The following is a 15,843-nucleotide window of genomic DNA, read 5'->3' on the forward strand; positions in this document are numbered from 1 at the left end:
AAATGTGTCGTTTTTTCACCTTATAAGGCAGTGGTTCTCACACATTTAGCACCAGGACCCACTTTTGGAATGAGAATCTGTCGGGACCCACCGGAAATGATGTCATGACTGGAAGTGATGTCATCAAACAGGAAAATTTTTAACAGTCCAAGGCTGCAATCCTACCCGCACATATACAGGAGTAAGTCCCATTTACTGTCATTGGTAAAAGAATATACATAGTAGCTTGTTAAAAGTACAGGTCAGTAACGTTTCCCCAAATGCAGTCACATACCATGGTAGCATCAAGTCTAATATATTAAAAAGAAAATATTGAAATGGGGACCCACTTGAAATTGGCTCACAAGCCACCTAGTGGGTCCCGACCCACAGTTTGAGAAACACTGTAAGGCATTCAGAGTCCCAGGGAAGGTGATGGAAGAGACCTTTTTTTTTTTGCCTTATAAGGTGAAAAAAGTTACTTCTGGTTTCCTGAGGAAACCAGAAGTTGCGTCTTTTTGGCCGTTTCAACCATTCAGAGCCTCACAGAGGCAGCTTGCGGACACACGCTGCCTCTGCAGGGCTCAGAAAAGCCTCTGAGGGTGAGGGGAGCCCAATTCCCCTTGACTTTGGAGGCTTGGGGGGCAGGGACCACCAGCAGCTGTCATATATGTGGGCTGTCGCTGGTCAGAATGTTGCTAAGTGACGATCACCAGTACTTCACACACCAAAGCTTAGTTCTCACTGAGGTGGCTAAGCCTATATCTGTGTTCTACTGTATTCTGTTCGCATGATGGAGTGCTCCTTGATACAATTTCTCATGTAGAAAGCTAGCATGTCTACGGAAGTCGAGGCTAGAAGTCTTCTCTCTCCTATCCTAGTGTTCTCGCATATTACTCAAATGGTAATAATTTCGGATATGGAGGAACATTTCCACCTCTAAACCAAGACACACACTCAGGAAGAGCTTGGAATTCAACAAGGGACAATGCCTTTGTACTTTTCAGAGTCTCACCAGATATGCTCTGGCCTAACCAAAGGGAGGCTTTGGTCTTACCTAGCTCTAGGTAATTGAAGATTAGCATTGGCTGGCCTCTTCTCTGCTAGCTTAAGAAATTTTTTTTTTTTTTTAAACTCTGGTAGAGGAAGGGGATCATTCCTGACTCTTGGGGAAGCCACTCCCACTATCAGGAGGCAGGTGAAGTCTCTTCCTCTAGGGACGGCTTCCCATCTCCCCAGACCGGCTCTGCTGGGGCAGGAAGCTTGTCCTATGAGTTCTGCAGCTCAGAGTTTTTCTGTACATTTTTCTTCTCTTCTTCAAACAATTTTTTTTCTGCTCCTGCCTTCCTAGCCAGGGCTTGGCCCTCACTGAGGCAAAGGAAGGGGATTTTTTCTTCCCCATACCACTGCATGAGGGGACGCCTCAGGCCTACATGCTGACTTGGGCCTAGCAGTCTTTTTCCCTGTACAAGGGAGGCCCAAGGCCTATGCGCTGACCTAGGTCTGGCAGGCCACCTTTTTTCCCCTATGCTACTGCACAAGGGTGGTCTTTGGCCTACATGCCAATTTAAGAATGGCAGGGTCTCCTGACAGGAGTGACAGTCAGAGGAGGGCATCCAGCAGCAGCAGACTCAGAACCCTCACAGTTTTTGGTGGAAAATGTGGCTATCATCCTGCCAGCACTTCCCTGTAGCCAACCCTGCCAGCACAACAGCCCAAGAGGGCTCCACTTTGACACACATGGATCACAACAGCAGTGACGAAGCTGTGGAAGAGCTGCAGAACTCGCTGATCCACCTTGCCTGCCCCAGCTGGTTTGGTAGGGCCTGGCAGGACTATGCATTTTTTCCTCACAGGGTCCTAGCCCAGCGCACCCTAGTAGCAGCCTCCCCTTCTCACCCTATATTGTGGTGGAGTTGGGTAGAGTGCATTCTCTGCTGCCTTGTGCTACCCAGTTAGGCTCAGCTTTGCCACACTCAGGTCACAGCAGTAGTGGCAAACTGTGGGAGAGTTGCAGAGTTCCCAGATTCACCTTGCCTGTCCACCTGAACTGGCTGGCTTGGTAGGATCTGGCAGGCCTGCGCATTTAGTGCTCTCACTCATGGAGTCTTGCCCAACGCACCCCAGCTACAGCCTTCCCTTCTCACCCTATGCCTTCGTGGACTGGGTGGAATAGGGTAGAGGGAGAATGTGGCAAGCCCAGCAACAACTGACCAGGCATGATCCTTGAGATTGGGTTTGGTACTGTGGATGTGTTTTCTGGGGTGGGGGCAATCCCAGACAGACAGACCTCCCCAACAAGTCTTCCTTTGATGCTGGGGTCATCTCCTCTTCAACCTTGCTCAATCTATTGGTAAATCAGGCCAGAGCACAGCCCTTCAGTAATGGATCACAGCTGAGCTGCTGAAGCCAGGCTGCCAAGTATAGAGGCCCCATTCCCTATCCACTACAGCAGGGATGGGCACCAAGGTCATGAATGGACCAGGGTTAAGCACCCTAGAAAGCTCAACCCAGCCTCTTCAGGTTTGTCTGTGACTCCTCAGTTTCTGAGTCTGCAGTATTTTCCAACTCCTCTAGGGAGGAAGGTGAACTACCAGGATGATGTCTGCAGGGTATTCCCTTCCCCATTCAGAGAGATCCCCTGAGTTCACTGTGTTTGAGGTCCTTCACTAGATGCCAGTTCAAACCTGTGGCATAAGGCTAAACCCATATACAAAACCAAAAGTTGCTTAACTTCTAAATGCCAAGCCAGAAGATCTATTAAGAAGCAGGGCAGGTCCAAGGTGGCAAACATCTGTGACATACTGAGCCCTGATTCTCTTCTCCTGTTGATTCCTCCATGGAGCATGAAGAACTTTCTGGGGAGGGTTCAGGTAGTACGCCTATTGTTTTGCTTAAAACAACCTCTCAGGGAACCTCTCTTGGGTGCCACTGTGCACTTCCTTGGGAAGAACCGCTTCAGCAACCTTTATGGCTGTTCTTCTCTGGTGGATATCTATAGGGTGGCTACATGGGTATTGGTGCATACCTTTGCCAAGCATTATGAGGCGGACATGAGAGTTGGCTGACGTTTTTGGCAGGCGAGTCCTGCAGAGTTCTGCAGTGAGGCCCTCAATGATTCCACCTTGTCTGGCCCATCCCAGTATCTGACGGCTCTGACATACCCCCAAGTGTCAGGAACGACCCCCTTCTTCTACCAGAGAAAAGTAGAATTTCTTACCTGAGAATTCCTGTCCTGGGGAAAGGAAGGGGGGCATTTCACCCACCTCTTCACCAATCTTGGTGTCTCATTCTTCGAGCTTTAGTTTACTTATGGGGAGATATCCAGGAATTTGGGGAACTTCTGGCAAGGGTAGTCTCGGGGCATCAGCTTGCCAGTTTGAATTTGCCTGTTTTTCTTGTTTTTACTTGTTATGTGTTTGACTGTAGTTACTTTTCATGTGATCCCATTGTTGATGTCACCTGCTGTGGTGCAGTGGGATCATGGAGGTGTTTTCCAGCTCTCCAGGATCGATCTGAGGAGATGGGAAGCCCTCCCTGGAGGAGGAGACTTCATCTGCGATTGGCCCTGCCTCCTGGTAGTGGGAATGGTTCCCCAAGAGTCAGGAATGCCTCCCTTCCTCTCCCCAGAACAGGAATTCTCAGGTTTGAAATTCCACTTTTCTCTTCCATTGTCTTCTTTTGATGTCATTGGCTTTTTGGTTTTTCCTGTTCCTTGGTTAATTCTTGTATTCTCTTTTGTTTATTCTTTCCCAGTTTATACAATGTTTGCCCTTTTCCTTTAGTGCCCTTCTCCTTTTGTGTCATGCTGGTTTAGATCGTGAGCCTGCTTTTGTTTAAGTGCTTGTGGTAAAAGGTGCCTTGCACATATTAGGCACTTTTTAATTTACTGGTGATTATAATGATGAGATATGGACACATGACTTCATGGGTGGTATCAGGGCTTAGCCAGATCAGGTCCACACTTCTCAGAGGGCCCTCATGCTGGACTGACAGCTGAACCCTCACCACAGGTAAAAGTAGTGCCCAATTCACCATTATGAGCTAGATGGGAGCCCCATGGGAGTTCCAGTTTGAGGTTTGTCCCAGGCAACCTTGCGGACATTGCATGGGTTTCCTTTTCACTTATTTCCAACCGATTCAGCTATTCCATGATTATGCACCAAAGGTGCACACTCCTGTATGTACTCTCAGCAAGACTTTGTAGCACCCTTGGCACTGGGAACTTTATCACAGGACAACTGTGCTTGGGGTCACTTGCTTTTTTTCTTGCCAGGATTAATGCATGCTCATGACAACCACAGTCAGTCATCAACAATGTGTTCCACTTAGACCACATTAAATTGACACAAAAATTATTCTGCTTGAGCAGGGAAGAATCTCCCTGACCCCAAGTATAAAATGATCAGGTAATGATCTGTGCATTGAGGAGAGGACTTTATAGAACTGGTGCTTGTCTGAGGAACTCTTTTTGGCAACACTTGCACATACCTTGCTACAGACCAGGATTTTGTCCAAAATCACAGAAGAAAATTCAATATAAATTTGGAGTTGACTGTCAGGATTTATTTTTGCTGCACATTTATTCTTTGTCATTTGTAGTATAACATTGTGCAAATAAAATCATTCATTTTTATATTTATTTCTCTCCTGTATCAACATTTGCCAGTTCAGCTTGAAAATGGAAAATCTTGCACAGGGGAATATTTAAAGCTCTCAATGAGAATGAAAAATCTATTAGTACTGCCTTAGAATGTTTTATTTTCCCTGGAACCATGGAAAACTATGGTTACTATGAACTGCATACAGATGTCGTGCTTTAAAATAACTTATTGCTGAGTGTAATAGAGCTGTGTTCTCTGTTTATTTTTTGTTTTTTTCTTTCTCACTCAGTGGTAACATCAGGGCCGCGTATATTCTACAAAAGTGCATAGCTCTGCTGAAACCTGGTGCTGCTTACAACTTAGTACACACCATTCTGTTTGGATTGTTAGCTTTAAGCACAATGAGGTACTCTTGATTTGATGTATCTTGAACCATTAAACTGCCTTGCACCAAGTTACAGCCCAATCCTGTCCCTGGTGGCTCCGCTGGCTGCATCAGCAACAAAATGGCTATCACTATATTAAGTGGCACCACTGAGGCCGCTGGATGTCTCCTCAGGGGAAAGGGACTTTTGTCCCCTTCCCCTGGGGAAAGACCCAGGCCCTGCAATGGGGTTTCTCAAGTCTGCTCCAGCTATTTTGTCATCAGAGACTCGAGAGCTTCTGGGTCGGGCTTTGCAACATGGCATGGAGAATAGGATATGGCAGAGCAAGGCTTCACTTTTCCCACCCCTTCCCAGGCTGGTTCTGTCCCCACCCCACCCAGTCTCCGCCTCCCCCACCCCAAAATACTGCCCGTCAGCGCTGCAGGAGTGCCGACTGGCCCTCTGCATGGCACTGAGGCTCAGTGCCATCTGGTGCTGGCCCGGAGCTGTCATCCTCTTCTTATGGTATGTTTGCATCAGCTGCTGCTGCTGCTGCTGCTGCTGCTGCTATTATTATTATTATTATTATTATTATTAAACAGCAGTATTTATATAAGGCTTTTCAACGGCTAGCTCACAAAGCGGTTTGCAGAGAAATCGAACAAACAGCTAATGGCTCCCTGTCCCAAAAGGGCTCACTATCTAAAAAGATGCAGAACACCAGCAGACGGCCACTAGAAAAGACGCTGCTGGGGTGAGGAGGGCCAGTTACTCTCCCCCTGCTAAATAAAAGAAAAGCACTCACTTAAAAAGTGCCTCTTACCCAGTTAGCAGGGGTTAGTATGGCCAAATAGGATTGGGCCTCTAGACCAGGGGTGCCGAAACCCCGGCCCTGGGGCCACTTGCAGCCCTCGAAGCCTCTCAATGCGGCCCTCAGAGAGCCCCCAGTCTCTAATGAGCCTCTGGCCTTCTGGAGATTTGTTGAAGCCTGCACTGGCCCATCGCAACTGCTCTCAGCGTGAGGGCAACTGTTTGACCTCTTGCATGAGCTGTGGAATGAGAGCTCCCTCCACTGCTTGCTGTTTCATGACTGTAATGCAGTAGCAGCAGCAAAGGAAAGGCCAACCTTGCTTTGTGTAAGGCCTTTTATAGGCCCTGAGATATTGCAAGAGCTTCATTCATTCATATAAGTTCATCTTTAATATATTCATTTATGTAAACTTACGTAAATTTATTCAAATTTTAAATGTAAATTAATTCTTTTTTTCCCCAACACAGTGTCAGAGAGACGATGTGGCCCTCCTGCCAAAAACTTTGGACACCCCTGCTCTAGACCATTGTCCATTAACTTAGTGTTGTCAGCATTTTGGAAGCAGCTTTTTAGAGAGGCATTTTTCCAAACCCTTCCTGGGGGTGCCAGGGATTGAATTTGGGACATTTTGCATGCTGCTGAGGTAGCTTCTTTTGTTTTCAGCTGCTGAGATAGCTTCTCCCCATGGAAATCATTAGACCTTCATTTTAGAAGTAGACAATAAATCATTCCTACTGCCCGTTTACCTCCCTTTTTGTCATGGATGTGTCCCTTTTGCATTGTCCATGAAAATCATCCTCCCACAAAAACAGAACCCCAAACTAGGGGAAGTGTAAGAACTCTACTTCCAGCTCCTCCTGCTGGGCTGCCAAACCTATCTACATAGCTACTTTTAAATAGTGCATTTTCTGGGTCTAAAAAAAATCACAGTTAATTTTGCACTGCCAAATAGATAAAAAAAAAATACAACCAATTATAGTTTCACGTGTTGCATTACAAATTTTTGTAAAATTTTTTGCAGGATGAAGTATCTTTGGACTTCCCATATGTGTGTGTTTGCAGCTTCTGGCTTGTGTAATGGTGACATGTGGGGACTGATCCTAAGACTTTTCAATCTTCATACACCACGGAGGGTTAGAGCAGTTCTCCTTGTATTTATGTTGTTTCTCATTGATCCATGAATATTTAGGTTTTTAAGGGAAAAACTGAGGTGAATCAACTAGTTGCTTATAACTGGCATGTAATATACCAGAGAAAGTGTGTTTGTTAATTTGGAGTTTAGGATTCATTTGGGGGAGTGTAGTACTTTTTAAAATAAGTGCCATTTGAATCCACTAGATGGTGATGTTGCAGAAGCAATGAAAGGCACAAACAAAACAATACTTCTCATGAAAAATCATAGAATGAAATGTATACAATTTTTTGATCGTATAGCACAGTAAGATATTTTGAATTTCACAAAAGCTTAATGTGTTTCATGACATTCTGCTGAAGTTCTTAACCAAATGACTTTCTGAGAGATTAGTTGTTCATGCAAAAGAAAGTTAACTCTCTGACCCTAGAATTTGTTTTCTGAAACTGCTTCATAGGTCTCTGTTTTCACTGAATTTGTTCATCAAAATTATTGTATGTTTCAATAAATGTAATTGCTGTCTCTTCTGTTTAGGTAACGGTGATGAGGTATTTAACACCAATCCTCATAATCTTTTTTCTTTTTTATAAGGTAGGACTTTTTCTTCATAGCGTTGCATTTTTCATCTGGTAAAATAATGTTTTTTATGAAAGACAATTTAAATATAAAACTATCTTCCAAGCATTTGATGAGTTCTGTGTGCAGTCTTCTACGTAGATATAGAAGCACACAGAGACAGTTTAAGGGGAATCAGTGGTACTTCCTCATATTATTTGCATGATCACAGAGATGGCTGCCAGAGCACTTTTCTACACACAACCATGCACAGAGGAGGCTGTATCCACAGCTCCTGTATCCTCAGATTCAGTTATCTGTGGATTGGGTCCGGTCCTCCCCAGCACGCACACACCCAAGCGCACCTCCGGAGGGGAGTTTGAGCTCAGCAGAGTCCGGACTCAGACTGAGCTATGCAGCTCAAAAAACGCAACTTCTGTTTTCACTGATAAACCGGAAGTGACTTTTTTAACGCCTTAGAAGGCATTGAGAGGTCAAGGGAAGCCCTGGAGGTAATTCCCCTCGCCCGGGGCGGGGGGACTACAGGGATTGGTGTCTGCCCGTATCTGCGGTTTTAGGTATCCATGGGGGGTCCCGGAATGGGAACCCTGCAGATAAGGGGGCATGCCTGTAAATGATTGCATGGGATAATTAATTTGTGCAAATTATATTATACTAGAAATCATGTGTTTTATTTCATCCTGACAGTGTAAATCAGCTGTATCAACTTCCCAGTAACTGTGTTGATGTTTTTAAAAGTAAATAAAAATTATACTTCCTCCATACGTGGGTATGAATCTATGTATATGAAATTTCTGATCTAGGAAACAGGTTTGCATATTTGCATTCAAACTCAATATGGCACATTCTCTAGCTGAGGAATAGTTGCTTTTCCGTGGTAGAGGAAGGGCATTCTATTAAACTGGGGAATGCCCTCACACCAGTGCAAGGTCATTCCCCAGTTTAACGGAATATGTTTCCTCTACCAGGAACAAGAATTCACCAGGTAAGTAAAATTACTGTTTTGGTAAGGAAGAGATCTGTGCAGCAGATATTCCTGTACCTATAAAGGCTGGTCCAGTTAAAAATTATCACCTGTTCTGAACAAGTGAATTCCTCATCTACAAACCTTTCTCCATTTTAAATGTTTAAATGTCATACTGTACTCAGACAGTGCAGGCCTGTGCATATTTACTCAGAAGTAAGTCTCACTGTATTCCCTGGGACACTGATTAGTAAGTGCATTTAGGATTGCAGTATAAACCCTATTCTACCTCTGTCAGTGGAAGCAGCATAGCAATAATTTCACATACAAATGAGCAACTAGATTAGCTAATAATGTTCTATAATCAATTGTTTTTTAAATGTGTAGGTCTCTTCAATCCTCATCTTAAATACTTACTGCAAATACACCATACCTGCTGTTTGATGACCCATTTTTAGGGCAAAAAAAAAAGAGATTACAGTACTGTCATCTGTACTGTTTGTTGTCTTATTTCACATTTTTTAAAAATAGAAACTGCTGCAAGATGTGTTCTGTTTTTAGCTCTGGCTCAGAAGCAAATTGTAGCAGCCTCCAACTTTTATGTGTAAATACCTCAAACAACGGCCATCATCCAGAGATCATGCCATGCAGCAGCTGGCTTTGTGCTGGCTGATGTGTATGAAGGTTGCTTTCTCTCTCTCCTCTTGCTAAACAGATGGCTGGTGTTGTCAGTACTGACAAACATGATCACCTGTTTGAGGGGAGATAAGGATGTGCTTCGATTCAGTCCCATTCAAGCTAGTGATTAATGCTGGGTGGCCCAATCATCTTTTTATGCACATCAAAACAGTGTGCCACACTTGGATGCCCTCTGCTTCACCTGCCTGTGGGGTACTTTCTACATTCTCATTCTCATCACTTGTTTGTCGATCTAGAAGGTTGTTAAAAGCGTGGAAACCTATTTCCATTCTTAGATTCCCTCCTGTTGTGCATCAAACAGCAGCTCTGTCCTAAACTTTTGAACTGGCTTGTCAGTTGCATCTGGTTTTAAGGAATTAATTTACATAGGGTGCAATCCAAACTGCACCTTGGGCTGACGCAAGTCCCTTGTGCCGACCCAGGAAGGTCACAAATGTGCCGCAAAGCACGTTTGTGCCTCCTTACACATTCAGATGCACCAATACACGGAGGCTGAATCCAGCCTCCATGGTGGCTTCCCCACCAAGTCTTGCGTTGAGAGAGAGAGAAAGGGAGGTGGGGAGAGGCAGGAGGGAGGCATTCCTGGGCAGGGGGAAGGGTAGGTGGTGGGTGGCCCCGGGGGCAGTCGGGCAGGGAGTGGGAGGCGGGGCTGGGATCTGGCAGTTATGCTGTATCCCAACCCCTGTTCCTGGCTTCAAGCCGCTCCACTCTCCTTGGACTTGTGCCACCTCCAGAGATGGCACAAGTCCAAGGAGACCCATAGGGCCCAGCAGCCCTTACCCAGGGGTAAGGAAAAAAGTTTCCCCTTGCCTCTGGCTAAGCAGCTTCTGGCCACAATCCTGAGCTGGATATAATCCTCTTGGCTTGCCTGTTCCAGTGCAGGGTAGGATTGTACCCATAGTCTTCTGTGGTTATATTTATGAAGCTGAATATGCATTAGCTGCCATCTACTCAAACTAGTAGCGTTTTTTTTAATTGGGGGGGGGGATTATCACCTAATCCACAATGAACTAATGAAAGTCTCTTTGGAGGCATGTGGTCACTATAAATCCAGATACATTACTTGATATATTCATTTGTTGGGCTACAGGTGCAGCTGCTTCACTAGCCAACTTTAGAATGGCTAGTCATCTACTGTAGTGTCATGAAACCTACAAGAGGGGTCTAGGCTTGTTTAACCCTTTCTCTGCCTCCAGTTTTTCCACTCCAATCTCCCCCTCTTTCTGCTGCTCTTCTCCATGTGGAATTCCAGGTGTATGTTTAGCCTCGCACACACACGCACACACATGTGGAATTCACAGTTTGACTTGAAACTAGAAATGGCAGGCAACAAGAGAGGTTCAGTGTGCAGACGCAGGTGCACACTGCTTCAGTGTAAGTTGCTCCATCTGAAATCCATAAATGAAGCAGCCATGGGAGGTTAAAAAGCATTGATTTGCATATAACGTTTAGTTTGGTCCTCAAAGTAAGAAGACTTTACCCCTGCAGATTCCTCTCATGATAAAGCACTATTCCTTCAAGCAACTGCTGGTTATCATCTGACATATAGATGTTGCAACAGCCCTTCTCAAGGTTGGCATAGTCTGTGTAGTCAGACAATTTAATATTCTGCAAGTCTTTTCTAATCCATAATGTTCTTGTCAGTTACGTTTTAAAAACACCATGCAACCAGTACTGAGCCAAACAAAATACTGGTTTCTTTAAATGTCAGGGATGTAAATGGTCACATTTTCCACCACTGCTTTAAAAAAATCTCACTTTTATCTGTTGAATAATTGAGCTGTATCCTAGTATCTGACGTGTGTCTTATGCACTCTGCTTTTCATGTTTTTCTTGTAACTTCCAGTTCTGGCCTGGAATGAAGGCTGAGCTTTCGAAGTTGGCAGAATTCTATGACCCAGACACAGTGGATCTGATGAACTGGATTAAGTAAGAGGATTTGCACTTTATTTAAATTAGATACTGTTCAGAGTGAGCTTGTGCTGTTAAGCAAGGTGCCTTCCAGTTACAGCCATGACCTGTACTGACCAGCACTAGAAAGTGTAGGCCAGGGAACACAGAAAAAAAGCCTTTGGTCTGCAGTTATAATTGAAATCACTATGTTTAAAGCCTTTTACTGAGGGTTGTATTTATAGTTTTTGATAAGTGATCAAGTGACAGGCCTAAAAAAAACCCCTTTTTTAGTTGCCAAGGATATTTGAATGGATGTAGGATATTTTGGGAAGGTTGAATTCAAAATTGGTATTGGTTTTGCCTGATTGGCTCTAGTTTTGGGGATACTGCATAGCCACCTTATATGCTGATTCAAGCAGCTTGCTTGTGAGGAAGCCATGGCATCAGCTTTTTCATGAGAAAGCTGCTTGAATCAGCATGTAAGGTACCTATGCTATACCCCCAAAACTAGAGCCAATCAGGCAAAACCAATGCCATTTTTGGATTCAGCATCCAAATATATCCAAGATTAGGTCTAACTTTTAAGATAGTGAACTCAGGGAATTGGTAAATTGAGTGACGTGTCCAGGGTCACCCAGTGAGTTGCATGTCTGGGCTAAAATTTGAACCTGTATCTCCTTGATTTCCTTCCACTGCTCTAACCACCTTTGTCAGGTAAGATGGTTAGATTTTCCCAGTCAGGTTGTTTTGGGGCTGAAGTCTTCTCCATATCACTTTTCCCAGCATGCTATTGGCCCCAAAGCAGCTTCGATAGCATGGTTCCAGTGCAAATTAAGAGTGCCCGTGAAGCCACTGATTCCATCTTATATTCCAAAATAAGAGAGTACAAAGGCCTCTGATGTCCTCTCACATTGTGCAGTAGTGTTACTGCTGTCTTGCTCAGTGAGAGGCCCATTCCTGTTGGAATGGACCCAGTCTAGCCAAGCTGCTTTAGACCAATGTCAGCTGTGGGTGGAAGGACATTTTCAGTCCCTGAACAACCCGACTGGAAGAATCCAGCCCCCAGGATGCCGTATTAGAAGTGCCACCCAACCTGGCAGAGGACGCATTTCAAGGCCAAAGCATTGGGCCAAGGATTGATTGGGTCCCATTGGCCTCCTGCTTGGCTACTCCTGGTGAAGAACATGTTCTCTTAAAAGGAGAACAAATTCCTTCTGTCACCTGCAGAAAATTTGATGGGATTGTATACAACTTGTTTGCCTTTTTTGTTGGGTTTAAAGGTAAGTGTAATTATTCAAGAGCAAAATAGGTAGTATAAATCTTCAACAACATTCTGAAAGCAGACCAAAGTCATCTCTATCCTTTGCTACCATATTGACATATTCTCATGACTAATGTTCCCCAGCTTTAGGGGTCTTTAGTACCACTTCTGTATTAAGAGATGCTAAATGTTTGATAGTCCGGGTCTCTGGAGTGCAATATGCAGTGTTTTATATATAGATTTATACATAAAATATACATAGGGCTTTGGTTTCAGCCACAAACTGGATTTGACTGGTTGCAATGAGAGTAATTTTTCACACAGTTCCAGAGCAGAGAATACTAAACTGCTGCTTATCCTCTTTTCCTGCTAAATCATGGCTGACGCTTCTTTTTTGTTTAGAATTTATTGCGTTGGAGAGCGAATGTTATGCATGTAAGGAGAAGTTAATTACTTTTTCTTTAACAGTCACCGACAACCAATTTATGCCTCTCACCTGAAACTGGGGCTGATACTTTCTTGCCATGTAAGCTCCTGATGTCAAAAATGATTCAGTCATTATTCATTCAGCCTTTTTAAAAGTTCAGCTGAACTTCATTTAATCTGATTCAGGGATTTTTGCATGGTGTAACTATTTTTTTGTTTGGGCTTGCAGTTTTCAATGACAAAGCGGATTTCATGTTTGCTTCCCTCAAAATATAATTTGAAAGCCAAATTTATCATTGCACACAGTCAGATTTAAGAGACATTGACTTCCTTTTTGATATAGTTCAACAAATTATACATTGTGTTGTTTAATTACCCTTTCCATGCAGTAGGTGTTTAGAGTATTGTGACGTAATCCAGGTTAAATTTAAATGCCTTAAGGAAACTTCTCAATTCATTTTTTAAAGTTTCCTTGCATGAAAAAACAAAAATCCCTGCAAGAAGAAAGCTAGCACAGCAGAATGAAGGATTCTTATCCTTGATTATTTTTAACCGAAATGCATACATTTTGCGTGGTGAATCACTTGCTAATCACAAGATGTGGCTTGATCCCTGAATCTTCAACACCAGTGGCACTGGTAATATCTAATGCCCCATCAGGGAGAGAGCCAGGAGGTGCCAGTAGGTGTAGGGTTTTGTCCCATGTCCTCCAGAACCTGTCGGCTGGTACTGCTGCTGTTTTACTAAAGAAGTGGCTCTTCTTTGAGGTACATCCTCTTGTGCTTCTTGTTCCGTGCTATTTTTGCTGCTTTATGCAACACCAGGGAACACTGTAACTATTCACAGTGTTTGTAGCACTGAATTCTAATGTGGAAGAGCTAAAAATTTTGCATCTGGAGTCCAACCTGTAGATATTGTCTAGGTATGAACCAGGAAGAAGTCTCCTTCAATATCCATACCTAACTCCTGGCCCTCTTAAGTGATCACGAGAGCCCCTGATGCCACATGACTGAGCAAGAGAGCCTTAGGGCCAAATCCTAACCAACTTTCCAGCACTGGCATAGCGATGCCAATGGGACGTATGCTGCATCCTGCACTCATGGAGGCCTCATCAAAGTAAGGGAATGTTTGTTCCCTTACCTCAGAGCTGCATTGCCCTTATGTCGATGCTAGAAAGTGGGTTAGGATTGCACCCTTAGTTGTTACTCAGCTGTAGGACACAAACCCCATATTTTCCCTTGCCACAAGCCCATAATGGGCACAAGAGCCTCCAAAAATTGGAGAGCCCAGTTTTTCTCACAAGACTTTTGTTAAAACAAGTGTTTTGCATATTGTTAGGATCTTAACCAAAGCAGGCTAAAGTCTCCTTTTCTCCAGAAATACATAGAACCCTGTAATTCCCATTAAAGCCTTCTGTTGTAAATGAGTTATTTTGTAGTAATCCTATAATTCTTAAAAGTGTAGATAAACCAGAGGATCCCATTTTGTATTATAGTGCTCAGTTTACCCCATTAGTTCAGCAGTAATTAACTTGTTGAAGCTTAGAGCTTCAGAAATAAATGAGAGTATTTGTTCAAAATGCCATCAAGTCTGCTTGGAATGACATTTAAATTACATAATGTAAATCAGTTTGACCTGTAAGTCCTTGTCATTATTTAGTGACATTTCTTGCAGAATAAATTGTTTGCAGGTTGGGCAGCCTGGTTATGGAGCTTGGCAGAAACCTATAAAAACAAATTATCCTTTCATTTTATACATCATTTATTCAGACATTTGTAAAAATTGCTTCGTTTTTCCATAATGGAAAAGTGTCATTTGGTCGTTTGAAGCACATTAGCTGTGTAAGATACAGGCTAAGCTTTTCAGTGGCTGCATCAGGCAGAAGTATTGAAGCTGAGGAATGCAGTATAGCGGGCACTCCTGTGCCTGGAACTCACTGGCTCGTTGTCCCCCTCCAGTGGCCATTCTCTGGGGTAAGGACTCTTCTCCTGCTGCTATGTCTACTTGGAGTTCATTTAACGCTTACATAGAAATCGGAAAACAAAAACAGTGGATTCATCTTTCTGTCTTTTGAAACATCAGAATTGAATGTGTGGATCAAAATTCTGGCGTTAGAAGGGTAAAGTTGTGGCATGTGGAGTCACGGCAAAAGCCGGTGGGTCAGAAGCAGTATGGCAAATTGGGAGTAGTGCTAGGGCAGGTGGTGGGTGGAGGCTGGCAGAATCTATTTACTGGTTTTACTGATTGATAACCCTGATCATTTAGGTCCTCTGCTGAGACCATGTTCCAGGTACCCCTACCTTCAGAGGTTGGATAGGTGGCAAATGAACTTGCATTCTTTTCAGTGATGGTGCCCCATCTGACACCATGACACAATAAGAGCTATTCATTATTTGGAGCCTTTCCTTGGACAATGCTGGTCTTTTGCAAATTGTTTCTGATCTTTTTCTTTTTTTAATGTACTTTTTTGTTTGATTGACCGTAACGTTTTTAATTAGGCATGACATTGTTATATTAAGCTATTTTTAATATAAGCTATCTTGAGCACTTGAATGGAAAAGATGGGGAAGAAATGGCATGGAATAAGACAGTCTGACCAGTTTCAGAAGTTGTTCTTGCCAACAAACTTGAAATCCAGGCTGTAAATGTCACAAGAAAGGTGGGAAGAGCAAGAGAGCAAATCAGTTTTTTGAACCTGGCTTTGCCACATGTGAACCACTTAATGGAGTCACTTTTTGCTCATGTGGTTGAGTCATAGACTTGAGGTCCATCTGGGATTTGTCCTCCACCCTTTGACTAGCAGCAGGAGATTATAAATTCTTATGCCAATTCATATGCTGAGGCCTCGCATCATGGCATTTGTGACATTGAATATTTTAAATGTAATTATAAAATATTAAACTGGAGCAAAGAGATTTTTTTTTTCAAAAGAAGCCAGCTTTTGAAACCAAAGAGAGACTGCAGTGGTTCTCTTTTCCCATCAAAAGTTAAAATGGCATGCTCAAAAACATTATCTGTGCTGTCTATATATGAGATAGTCTGGCCCTGTAAGAAGTTTCAGGAAATGCTGCTTGTACTTTTTGCATTCACTTCTAAGAGTTATCGCCTTTAGGGCTTGTAGCAAGCATTTATG

The 15,843-nt window shown here is 43.5% G+C and overlaps 1 protein-coding gene across 2 annotated transcripts in view; it reads left to right on the plus strand.

The window, feature by feature from the left end:
• Positions 1-15,843, plus strand: part of DPY19L3 (dpy-19 like C-mannosyltransferase 3) — a 55,213-nt gene that overhangs the window by 34,699 nt on the left and 4,671 nt on the right. For both annotated transcript variants that reach the window (XM_066637239.1, XM_066637240.1), the window contains exons 13-16: positions 4,873-4,989; positions 6,781-6,892; positions 7,426-7,482; positions 10,977-11,059. In XM_066637239.1, the coding sequence (XP_066493336.1) occupies positions 4,873-4,989; positions 6,781-6,892; positions 7,426-7,482; positions 10,977-11,059 (369 nt within the window). The remainder of the gene's footprint in view (positions 1-4,872; positions 4,990-6,780; positions 6,893-7,425; positions 7,483-10,976; positions 11,060-15,843) is intronic.

Source organism: Tiliqua scincoides, chromosome 9 (assembly GCF_035046505.1).
Source record: "Tiliqua scincoides isolate rTilSci1 chromosome 9, rTilSci1.hap2, whole genome shotgun sequence".
Taxonomy (NCBI): Eukaryota; Metazoa; Chordata; class Lepidosauria; order Squamata; family Scincidae; genus Tiliqua; species Tiliqua scincoides.